Consider the following 12,316-nt stretch of genomic DNA (forward strand, 5'->3'; position numbering starts at 1 on the left):
GCGGAAGAACGTTGAGCAGATAGAATTCTGCTTTATTGTTCGCTACGAAGTCGGCTTGTTCCTTCTTCGTCCACTGATATTCTTCTTTATCTTTTAGAACTATAAAACCATATTTCATTATTAATAGAATTTCGAAATATGTTTTGAAGAATACCTCCATCCGGCGTTTCCATTGTGCGAAGTCTCCCTCGAATTTTGGTGGGTGAATTCTTGCACCAACCATCGTCTTGATCTTAATGCTTTAGTCGACGGTTAGTCCTTTTGAGGCGGTTGGGCTCTGATACCACTTGTTGGCGTAGCAGGGCCGATAAGAGGGTGCAACGTCTATTAAAAAAAATAAAACAAAACTTTTCTCTGTTTTTCCAACTAAGATTAGTAGCACTATCACAATAATTATAAACTCAAATGAACAACTAATATAATTAAAAGAGGCTAACAGGTTTAACTTGATTACAACCTAGGTGATTGTTAATCCAAAGTGGTTGCAAAGCACCACTAGAAATATCTCTTTCGTGTAGGCGGAGAAGCCTCTTACAATATATGAAAAGCTCAGAAAAGACTAAGAAATTAATTACAACAGTTGTTGTGTTATTTTATAACTCCAGGGGCCTTTTTATAGCTCTTGAAAATCCTATCCGTATCTTGAGGGCGCCTCCCAAGGACTTGGAGGGTGCCTCCAGCGAGGAGTCAAAAGATAAAACTTTATCCTTTAACAACGGCTAGAAATTTGATCGAGGTCGTCTCCCATAAGCATGGAGGGTGCCTTCGATGCTTATGGAGGGCACCCTCTATGCTTATGGATGGCGCCTTCCGCCTGAAGGTGGTGGAGGCGCGAGCGCGCCTCGGAGGTGCCTTCAACCCTTGTTGAGGGTGCCTCCAGCAGTCTTTACAGCCTCTCTCTACTTCACTGCTGCTCCGATCGCCTGGGTGATTGCGGCCAATCGGAATAGGGCTCACCCAAATCCAATTTTCGGCCTTCTCCTCAAGTAAGCTTCTGCTTTGGCTTCTCATCCCTCGAACGTCGCGTACGTTCTTCTTATCCACCGGTATACTCTTCCGCAGCACTTCGTCCTTCGGATGCACCGAACCCGTCGACTCCCTTCCCGTGTCATCCTTTTCGCTAACTGTGTCTTCCGCTTGACTTCCTATGCTCCTAAGTTCCTACATACTTAGACACAGGGATTAAAATAAAATAAAATCTAACTTTAACTTAGTTGATCATATTAAAACAATTACGAGGTCCAACATTTAACACTTGCAATAAAAGAAAGACGCCCTTTGGAATTTTGGACTTCATTCTATTCTCTCATATTTATTTACTTATTTTAATCCTAACATAAAATTTTGTTTCCCAAATATGAAGGGTGAAATTCTGAAGTTGATATATTCTAGGGGGCAAATTGATTTTGTTTTATTCCGCGTATTTTCTTTTTCACCCTCAACATTTTATCAAACGTTTGTTCTTATTTCATTTCGCCGTGACTGCGAACGCCTACCAAAATCAAAATTATCCAAAACCATTTTACTTCTTTAATTAATTAATTTATTTATAAATAAATAAATATTTTAAATTTTGTGTTTATTTTTTAATGCAGTGGGAAAGCTTTCGGTGGTGTATAAATAAATCCATCCGCCAAAAAGTTCCTGTCGCCTTCCGCACGAGAAGCGCAGATGTCTGCCGTCGCCGACGATGGGATTCGCCGCCGAGTTATGGTCGCCCGCTGCCTGCCGGCCCCCTCCAAGAGATATTGACAACTCGCGTTTCTTTGCGACTTCCTCCTCCTCCTCCTCCTCCTCCTCATTTAGCGTGCTCCGCTCGCTCCGGCTCCAAAAGTCGAGCCTTTTTCTCTGATGGTCAGAGGCCCGAGTGGGGTTTCCGTGGAGCAATCGGGGATCGGCTGATGGGTTGGAGCTCTTTCCTGGGAGTCCGGATCTAATTTCGGTGCAGCAAGAAGCCAAGAACATATTTTGGGGGAATCAGGATGCTGTTTGTGTTCGTTCTGTTCCGCCTCAGCACTATTGTACATATTACCGCCACGTCGCCGGCTAGAGAAAGTTTTGGTCTCTTCCGGAGGGTGTAGATTTTACGGGTTTTGGTTTCTATGCTTCGTGCTTGGCAATCGTCTTTTTTTTTTCAAGGGGATTGGAAGGTTCGCTTTTTTATTTTTCTCACTCTCTCTACTTTTGTTTCTTGGTTGGGTGTCTATCTCGTCAGTTTGGAGTTTGCGATAGATCTTGACTGACCAAAAAGAAAAAGGAGTGGAATTTCGGAGGGAAGGGGAACTGCTAGAATTTTCAGTTTATGGGAGTTGCTAATTACCCGATTCTTGATCTGTTACAAAAGGTCAGATCTTGGGCAAGCATTATTCCTGACATGTTCTCGGAATCCTTGATGTCGTCCGCCGGTGATCGTTCCATGTGCAGCGAGTCTAGAGAGTGTTTGGGTTCGCCCGGGTTTGGCTTCCGATGCCGGGGCTGTGGCCTGTTGCTTTGCCGGAAGTGTGTGCTTGCTGTTGCCACGGCCTCCTATCGAACTGAACAGCAGCCGGTTCTTTGTAACTTATGCTTTCACGTTGACAATGGATCCTGGGAAGCAGCACAATCGCATGGCACCCCGGGTCCTTTTATATCTCCTAAGTCGCCCTTGTCCAGATCTAGCACTGACAGGCTCAGCCATTTGGTAGAGCTGCAACAGTTATCTTGTTCGTGCCAACTTCATTGCTCCACGTACAGGTATCTCCATCGATTCTCACACCCATCTGTTGATATCCTTGATACGTTTACGTCGTCAAGTGTTGTTTTGTTTGCTCATACTTGCAGAGGTTATAAAGACGACCAGGGTGATGGCTACGGGAAACAATTTTCCACGCCAATGAGTGCATTCTCTCAAGAGTCTTCCGACATAGATTCTATGAGTATCATTGCTGGAAATGAGTTGTACAGCCTCAGGTCAGCAAATTCAAGTCCTTTTCACAGTCCATGTTTGTCCATTGAGCAGGAGCTTGCTAGCCCTCTCCTGCAACAGACTCTCCTGTTTAGTCAAGATTCTCCAGATCACCAGTACATCAAACACAGAGCAGACTCTGAGGATTTATTGGAAAATACCAGTGATTCAATTTCTGAGAATGGAATGATATATCATGATCAAAATAGTCAAAAGGCTACAGAACATTGTGATTTTGAGAATGATCGTGTCTTTTACCCTCCTATCCCTGCTGATGAGCAGGATGATAATGAAACTAACTTCTTTGGATATATTGATGAGGATGATGATGAATCATCCAGGCTCCTTAAAACTATTAGCTTCAGTAGTAATCACCTCGACACTAGAGAGAAGGCTAATGAGTCTCACAAGGAGGCTTTGAAGAGTGTCGTTCATGCACATTTTAGAGCTCTCGTATCACAGTTATTGAAGGGAGAAGGTGTTTGTGCTGGAAGTGATCAGAAGGGACAGAGCTGGTTGGAGGTAATATCCTCATTGGCATGGCAAGCTGCTAATTTCATCAAACCAGACACTAGCCATGGTGGTAGCATGGATCCAGGTGATTATGTTAAAGTCAAGTGTATCGCATCAGGAAGTCCAAGTGATAGGTATGCTATTTTGCTACTTAAGTGTAGTTTATAATATACTTTTCTTTTAGAACTGAGAGATTAATGTTTGGTCATTATTTTACAGTACCTTAGTTAAGGGAGTGGTTTGTACAAAGAATGTAAAGCACAAACGTATGATTTCACTGCATAGAAACCCTAGGTTACTTCTTTTGGGAGGTGCACTGGAGTATCAAAAGGCGCCAAATGAGTTGGCCTCAATTGTGTCTGTTCTTGAGAAGGTTGTAGGATTGGCCTGTAATATTCATCTATATTCTTGTTTTCATTTCTCATTTTAAACTCAAATGCAGGAAACCAATTACATGAACACAATGCTTTCTAAGATAGAGGCACTTCATCCCAATGTGCTTCTTGTTGAGAAAAATGCTTCCTCATATACTCAAGAATATCTTTTTGAAAGAAAAGAGGTATCTTTAGTGCTAAACGTCAAGAAACCATTATTAGAGAGGATATCACGGTGTACAGGTGCTCAAATTGTTCCGTCTATAGATGGTGTTTCTTCAGCAAGGTTAGGGCATTGTGAAATGTTTCGGATAGAAAAGGTGTATGAAGAGTTCTCATCTGAAAAGAAGCCTAGCAAAACATTGATGTTTTTTGAAGGTTGTCCATCGCGTTTAGGGTGCACGGTAATGATGAATTTAATGTGATTATCAGTATTAATTGAACATGTTATATTTCATCTATGTTCCTTTGTCAAGCCACTCTCATTTGGTTGCACTTAACCATAGGAAGTCATCATTTATTTGCATAGCTTTTCATTTTTGCTATGGATATATATGAGCTTTGACTTCACAAACAAAAATATGAAAAGTATTCAAATTCGTTATACAATGAAGTGTTATTATACATATTTAATTGGTATTCATGGCTTAATTCATCGATCCAAGCCTTTGGAATTTGGGTAGTTGCCACGACAATTGCATGTTAAATAGGATAGAATCCTTGTACAAGCTTGTATTTCTTTGAATGGCTAGGAAATTAGATGTCTCAAATTGGCTTCGATACTTATTGTGTTAGCAATACTGTTGAAGTTGGATGTATCTTTAATTGTTCTGCTGGAAGCAATAACCTGGGAAGTGTTTCTTACTATGCACACATGGTTATGAGAAGTATGTCTTTTGAACCATTGGAAAATGATTTAGGCATGTTAACTGATTGGTTCGTTCTCCGATTAGATTGTGACATTGAAATCCAAATCAAATTGAACCTTTTGCAACATATGAAACCATACCGGCAGTGACTTTCTAGGATCAGTCTAATGTTACATTATAGCCTGTTAGGTATTATTTTTAGTATAAATTTGGAGTTGGACCTTGCCTCAATAGAGTGTCAAATTCAAATGGAGGTCATGAACATGTCAATTGGTTTCATGTGACGATAGTTCTGTTCAGCACAAACCATGATAGGTGTATGACAGTCAACAACTTAACCACTTTGGCCACTTGCTTCAAAGTAATATTTGAGGATTCCTCCATCGGGTAGATTATTATAAAAGAACTTATTGTTAATTGGTTATGTTTGCTCATATTTTTTTTTCCTTCGCCATTATACTTAAATTCATAAATTCTTATTTATATTTCAACCATTCAATGGCTAAAAATATTTTGTACTTTCTTGCCTAAGTTTTTTTTTTCAATTGGTCAAAAAAGGAAAATAAATGCAGATCCACCTATTAGTGTTATCTCTTTTCTAAATAATTATGCTTATTTTCTTCTTGCGGTTGTATTGCCATGAATGGAATTTGAGCTGTAATGGTACTATGAAAATATTATTCCTTGTGTAAGGCTATTCTCGTCAACAAGCATTTATATAGTTGGCTTTTAGTTGTTTTTTCGAATTTGCATCATTCATGCAACCTTGTAATATGTTAGCTTTTCAATATCTTTAAATACTTGAGCTTAAGCTTTAGAGATTCACTTGGGTCTGGTTATGTTAATTTCTCTTCCAAGACTTCTTCGAGTCCCTGTTGGTATCTCTATGTTCCTTCTGTTTTCTAAGTCCAGATACTAAAGGTCAGACTATCAGAGATTGTTTTTTTTTAAAAACAATTATTATAAGGTTTTTTTTTTTTTTTTTGTATAATTGTGCTTATAAGGTTAAGCTAATCTGTAAAATTTAGGGGATTTTATATGCCCTGATCTAGACTTGAGAGATATATATTTCTTTTCTTTGCTGGTACAATAATAACATGAAAAGGAAGTCTTATTGTATGTGTTAATCTGGATTTGGAAATAATAAGTTATCATTCAACATTAATAATGTGAAAAAGGTTCTTACTTATTCTATCATAATTCAATTTTTCTCTGCTTATTTATAGGTTCTTTTGAGGGGTGCATGCCTTGAAGAATTGAAGAAGCTAAAGCATGTTATCCAGTATGCAAGCTTTGCAGCTTATCATCTATCATTAGAGAGATCATTCCTAGTAGACGAGGGTGCTTCCCTGCCTAAATTTCCTATAGTGCCAATTGAGTTGCCTAAGAAACTTACTGAGGCTGATCAATTTCACTCGACAGTTTCCAGTGTGACTGCTTCTGACGAAACTGTCAGTAATAATCATCAAAATGATAGGTCATGCACCAAAGTTGGCATAGAGAGTGTGTCTTCATCTTCGGATGTCATCCATTCAAACAAAGAAATAGTTGAGCATATTTCAGATCCACAAAATTCTAATTCCTTGTTTGAGTTAACTAACATTCCTGACATGAATGGTTTCTCTAATCCACATCCTGAGCAAAATGGTACCTTTTTCAGATCCTCTCCCCATGTTTGCCTTTGTGGGTCAAGTGGGACAAAAACTTGTTTCTCTTGCAAGGAACCTACTTATATTTCACTTTTATTTACCAATGCTAGCAATCACCAAGGTGTGATACCTGAACAATCAGTTAAAGGAAGAAGTTACCTTTCTAATGATTGGCTTCTTATTAACCACCATAGCATATTGGTTTCCTTATCAAGCACTTGTATAAAAAAAAGCCGAGTTTGTGAGCGATTCCATCTTTTCCGAATCAAGTTTTATGGTAGTTTTGATAAGCCACTTGGTAGATATCTCCGTGATGATTTGTTTGATGAGGTGAGTTATTTAGCTGAAGGAATATGTAGAACTCTGTTATATGTTTTCCTGTTTCTTTTCATTGCCTGATGGTTGTAATCTCTCTGTTTTTGATCAGACATATTGTTGTCCGTCTTGTAAAGAGCCAACAGAAGCCCACGTTCGGTGTTATACTCACCCACATGGCAGCCTTACTATCATGGTCAGACGACTTCCTTCTGTAAAATTACCTGGTGAACATAATGGAAGGATATGGATGTGGCACAGATGCCTTAAGTGCAAAAGAGATGAGGATGGAGTTCCACCAGCTGCGAAGAGAGTCATCATGTCAGATGCTGCACGGGGGCTCTCTTTTGGGAAATTCTTGGAACTTAGCTTCTCAAGCCATGCAACTGCTAACCGTATTGCAAGTTGTGGTCACTCACTTCAAAGAGATTGCCTTCGTTTTTATGGGTATTTGATAAAATAAAATTTGTTTGATTCAACCTCTAATTCATTCGACTCTTATGCAAAGTTCAGACCATTTTCCTTGTATGTGGCAGGTTTGGCAACATGGTTGCCTTCTTTCATTATTCCCCTGTAGATATCTTATCTGTTTGCTTACCACCATCAGTTCTGGATTTCAACTGCCATGTTAAGCAGATATGGTTGAAAGACGAGGCACTTTTGGTAAACTATTTTACATTGCTTGGCAGGTTTGTTTAGATTAATATTAGGTGTGATGATAACAGGCTTTAATTTTCTTCCCTCAGTTATCTAGTAAAATAAAAATTTTGCATGATAAGATATCTGATGTGCTTCATACAATTGAGAGGAAGATCACAATATCTGAGAATGAACCCTTGAAAGCAAGCATTCAGAGACATATTAACAAGTTGAAGAATTTAATTAATGAAGACAGATATGACTATGATGTAAGTGCTCCTGCAACTTCAGAATGTTCTTTGCTGGTCTATCTGAATTTATTTCTCGAGGGCAAAACCGTATGATAAGAAAAGTATCTCTCTATTGTGTCCATAGGTCATGCTTCAACAAGTTGCATTTGGAAATAAACCCCTTCAGGAAACATTTGACATCTTAGAGCTTAATAGGTTGAGACGTGCACTTCTACTTGATTCATACAGATGGGATCGTAAACTCTATTTACTGGATTTGTTGTCCAAGGAGAAAAATTGTACTTTGACTGGTTCACAATTTGCAAACTTTTCCTCTATAAGCGATCTGAGTGATTTGAGGGAAGAAATATCTTGGAAGAATGAATCATTTAGTAACTCACCTGGAGAAGCTGTTGCGAAGTCATCCTTTTCAGGTACTGTTGAAAAGTCAAGTTTTCAGAAGAAGAAGAATGAGGATCTTAGCTTGGAGGTTTTAGACTGTAATACAAACAACATTGTTGAAATGGACTTGTCCATTGAATCCATAGAGGGTTATGTAGGTTCATCAGGTTTTAACTTTGTCTCTAGTCAATTTGAATATGAGACACCAGTGTTTAGTGACAGTGGAAGTACAGTTTTAGAGAATTCAACTTTACCCACATCTACCCTATCAGTTAAAATTGATTTGGTAGATCAACCCAAAGGTGGTTCAGAAGTTGATAAAAGTGTTCTTTTAAAGGATACTCCATCCTACAGGAGGGTTAATTCCCCATTAAGAGTCCATTCATTTGATTCTTCTTTAAGGTTTCGTAAGAGAGTAATTGGCGATTTCTTTCCTGCTTCTTTGCATTCAAGTTCAATGAAATCCTATGATTCCTCTGGAGTTCTTCCAAGCATGACACGTGATTCACTTATAAGAGTGAGAAGAGCCTACTCACAAAGTTCTCCGGTTCCGAGATTGGATAATCTTCTTACTCACACGCTTATACATATTACATCAATTATGGATAAGATGGCTGCAGGAGCACGTTTACTTTTACCACAAAGTGTTCTTGACAATATTGTTATTGCAGTCTATGATGATGAACCCTCCAGTATCATATCCTATGCTATGACCACCCAACAATATCGTGACTATATAACATCTTGTTTGGATAAGATCGAGGACTTCAGTATGAGGAAAACTAGTAGTTTTGGTAACCATGGCAGCAACTATGCAGATGGAACAAGTTTAGTATCTCATCATTCTGATGGACCTGAAGAGCCTCAAGTTTCTCAGGTATTAGATTCTAAGGAAACACATTTCAGAATTTCTTTTGATGATGAATATTCCATACCTTCAAACAAAGCAAACTTTTCTGTTACATGTTACTTCACAAAACAGTTTCATGCATTGAGGAAGTTATGTTGCCCAAGTGAATTGGATTACATACGCTCCTTAAGCCGCTGCAAGAGGTGGAGTGCACAAGGTGGTAAAAGCAATGTTTATTTTGCCAAGTCACTAGATGAGAGATTGATCATAAAGCAAATCACAAAAACAGAGTTGGAATCTTTTGAAGATTTTGCTTCACAATATTTCAAATATTTAACTCAATCTATAACTACTGGTATCCCAACCAGCCTTGCTAAAGTCCTTGGTATTTATCAGGTTAGTAACTGCTAGTCTGCTACTGTTATACATCAATTAACATTGTCGTATTAGTAAATCATCACTATTTATGGTTGTTTCATACATGCATCAGGTTTCTGTTAAGCACTTCAAAGGTGGAAGGGAAATGAAAATTGATGTCATGGTAATGGAGAATCTGTTCTTTAATAGGAGTGTTTCAAGAATTTATGATCTCAAAGGATCAGTCCGCTCTCGTTACAACCCTGATACCTCAGGAAACAATACAGTTCTACTAGATTTGAATCTATTAGAGGCAAAACCAATATTTATAGGAAGCAAAGCAAAAAGAAAATTGGAACGTGCAGTCTGGAATGATACCTCTTTCTTGGCAGTAAGAAGTTTATTCCTATTATGCATTATGCTATATTTTATTAATTGTAGTATATAACTTCATATTATTGAATTTCAATTAAAATACTTTATATATCTTTTATCTTGAGAACCGGTTCACATTGTATCAAAACTTGAAGTCATAATAGGTTGTCTTTGTTAATGCCTATGATGACACTTTTGCTAATTGTCTCTCATTGGGATACATTGATTTTTGCATTCTGATTTTATTTCTTCAAAAGATTAGTTTTTTGGAAATTTTGCTAGTGTTTGGCTTAGCCTGCACTGTAATGATTGAATATGAATGGCTTCAATTAATTTTTTCAAGGTTAGATTTTCATGCATTAGTTATGCAATTATATTATTAGGGTTATCATTGGACATTTGGGTGTATGGTGGTCCATGTTTTTCACAGCGCTTATTCCTTAACCTATAAATTATAAGTTAATTTCACTTGTTTATTTGGATTTAGCTGCCTTCTATTATATATGAGGCTGCAAAATAACAGAGTGATTGGGTAACACAGATGGAGAAAGTATCCAGAAATATCATACTTCTGTGCACATTGTTAACATAAATATTCACATTCACATACACACAAAAAACTTTTAGCACTTGTATGATTAAAAATAGTACTAGACCTCAGTAAGCATTTGATTTTCTAGTGTGATGAAGTGCTAATATGAATATAGTTTATTGGAGGTCAGGATCCACTTGGTTATGGATTTATACCAAAAACCTTGTTGCATTATCAGTAATCACCTTCCTATTCCCATGGAAGGATATAGGAAACTTCTATCATCATTTCTTTTCTTCATTCGCTTGCTCTATGGGAATATGGGAAACTTCTATCATCCTTTCTTTTCTTCATTCCTTTTTGCTGTTTTATGATAGTGCACAAATTAACATGTAAATTATGACTATGAAGTACATGTATTAGTTGGCTTATCTGTTTCATAGCTGTGAACTTATAACATCGATTCTGTACGTTCTCTCTGACCCATAGCCTCCTTTTACTCTTCCCTCATTTCCTATTCTGTAGTTGTCAAATTGATTAGAGACAATCAAATCTTTTTGTGAGTTAGGGTGCTATATTATTGATGTGACTCGTTAAAAATGTCCCAAATTTGAGTAGTTTTATGCACTATATTTATTATTAACTAGGCATACGAAAATGTCTCCAATTTGAGGACATATTACCTTGTATGTAAGCAAGGTTTTGAATAGTGGCTATTTTAAAGGAATAAAATTTAGAGTTTGTATTGGTTTCGACCTATGTCCTGAATAGTATAATATCAATACCAACTTGTATGTCAGTAAATTGAATCATATTGCATAAATGCAACTTGAAAAGGTTTATTCTTCCTCAATGTAATAATTTTAGACAATTACATAGCTTTGTTATATAGTCATTGTAGTATCTAAGCCTTTAATTAAATTCAAATGCATGCTTATTTCATCAATTAGTTGGAATTAGACGTAAATTAGGTTTAACGATTTGAATTTTTGTTCGACAAAGTTTCAATTAGCTCAATGAATAGAATTAGAGTTTTACTAATTAGGGATGATTTTGGACTCCAATTGAGCTCAATTCTTGCTCTATTTTTTGTTTAATTCACTGTGATTATATTAATTTTTCTCTAGGTAAAATTGGGGAGGGAGGATACTATTGATTATAGTTTTAAGTGTCAAAGTCCAACTCCCAATGGTTAATGAATACATATTTATGGACTAATGGAGAAACTAGTTCAGATCCAAGGAACATTATTTAATCTTCATCTGACAGGATTCATGGCATGCATGAATTTTCAATACACATTTGTCTTACTGCTGGATCTCATCTCTTTATACGAAAACAAGTTCAGCAGCTCATGGATAAGCATCTTCTCTGTGAAATTCAAACAGTTGGATATTGCAGGATTCTTGTTTGATACTTCATTAAGATTATCTTTTTATTTATTATTCTTTTCACTATTGAAAATGGAAAAACTAACCAGAAATATCTCATGTATAAAATACTCTTTCTGATAGTGTTTATCTTGTTTTTAATCTTTACGTTTTCTTTTTTCTCTTCATTCAAATTTTCTAAATACCATCTCCACATGCCTTGCAGGCTATCGATGTCATGGATTATTCCTTGCTTGCTGGCATTGATGAGACAAAGAAGGAGCTTGTTATAGGAATAATAGACTACATGCGGCAATATACATGGGACAAGCAGCTCGAAACATGGGTGAAGGCCTCAGGAATCCTCGGCAGCCTGAAAAATGCACCTCCGACTGTTATATCGCCGTTGCAGTACAAGAAAAGATTCAGAAAAGCCATGTCGAATTACTTCCTTACAGTCCCTGACCAGTAGTCGCCTTGAGTCCTCTCTGTCGTCCCACTGAACAAGAGTTGAATGTGCCAACAAAGGTTGCTCAAGAAAGATGAGAATAGATGTCTGTTTTATGCTGTATATTCCGGTCGGTTCATCGATTGCCCCTACCTACTTGTACCGTTCTTTCGAATCATACAGAGGAGGCAACAAAAAGGGAGGAGAATGAATAAGCTTTAATTTTGCGAAAAATGATCAGTCTTTCTCCCTGTTTTCCCTTTCTTCCTATTCAACCAAAATAAATGAGCTATAGCGAAGCACCATTCAAGATGATGATACGTCAGCTCTTATTGTCAACTGAGCGATAACATGCACAATTTCATGTAGGAGGAAGAACTGAGCTCTTCTTTTAGTTTACATGTCTGAAAAATTGAGTTCTTTAATGACTTATTTTAAGGGGAAATCAG

At 37.4% G+C, this 12,316-nt stretch overlaps 1 protein-coding gene across 2 annotated transcripts; it reads left to right on the forward strand.

Moving 5' to 3' along the window:
* The first annotated feature begins 1,627 nt into the window (after positions 1-1,627).
* LOC121991668 (putative 1-phosphatidylinositol-3-phosphate 5-kinase FAB1C) lies at positions 1,628-12,051 on the forward strand. Of its 2 annotated transcripts, XM_042545662.1 has the most exons (12): positions 1,628-2,733; positions 2,821-3,591; positions 3,677-3,830; positions 3,900-4,235; positions 5,927-6,679; positions 6,777-7,111; positions 7,201-7,327; positions 7,411-7,572; positions 7,679-8,812; positions 8,918-9,181; positions 9,276-9,533; positions 11,646-12,051. In XM_042545662.1, the coding sequence occupies exons 1-12, from the start codon at positions 2,303-2,305 to the stop codon at positions 11,889-11,891; spliced, it is 4,971 nt and encodes a 1,656-aa protein (XP_042401596.1). In that variant the 5' UTR covers positions 1,628-2,302; the 3' UTR covers positions 11,892-12,051. The 2 variants fall into 2 exon arrangements, with proteins under 2 accessions (XP_042401596.1, XP_042401595.1); XM_042545661.1 differs by having other exon boundaries at positions 7,679-9,181.
* Positions 12,052-12,316: the final 265 nt, after the last annotated feature.

The sequence above is a fragment of the Zingiber officinale genome, chromosome 6B (assembly GCF_018446385.1).
Source record: "Zingiber officinale cultivar Zhangliang chromosome 6B, Zo_v1.1, whole genome shotgun sequence".
NCBI classification, from domain to species: domain Eukaryota; kingdom Viridiplantae; phylum Streptophyta; class Magnoliopsida; order Zingiberales; family Zingiberaceae; genus Zingiber; species Zingiber officinale.

Bases quoted from the DNA above. Each gene is read 5' to 3' on its own strand.
- LOC121991668 (XM_042545661.1), top strand. From the start codon at position 2,303: ATGGGAGTTGCTAATTACCCGATTCTTGATCTGTTACAAAAGGTCAGA. The intron at 7,573-7,678 runs GTAAGTGCTCCT...TTGTGTCCATAG, and splicing joins AAGACAGATATGACTATGAT to GTCATGCTTCAACAAGTTGC. The intron at 9,182-9,275 runs GTTAGTAACTGC...TACATGCATCAG, and splicing joins AAGTCCTTGGTATTTATCAG to GTTTCTGTTAAGCACTTCAA.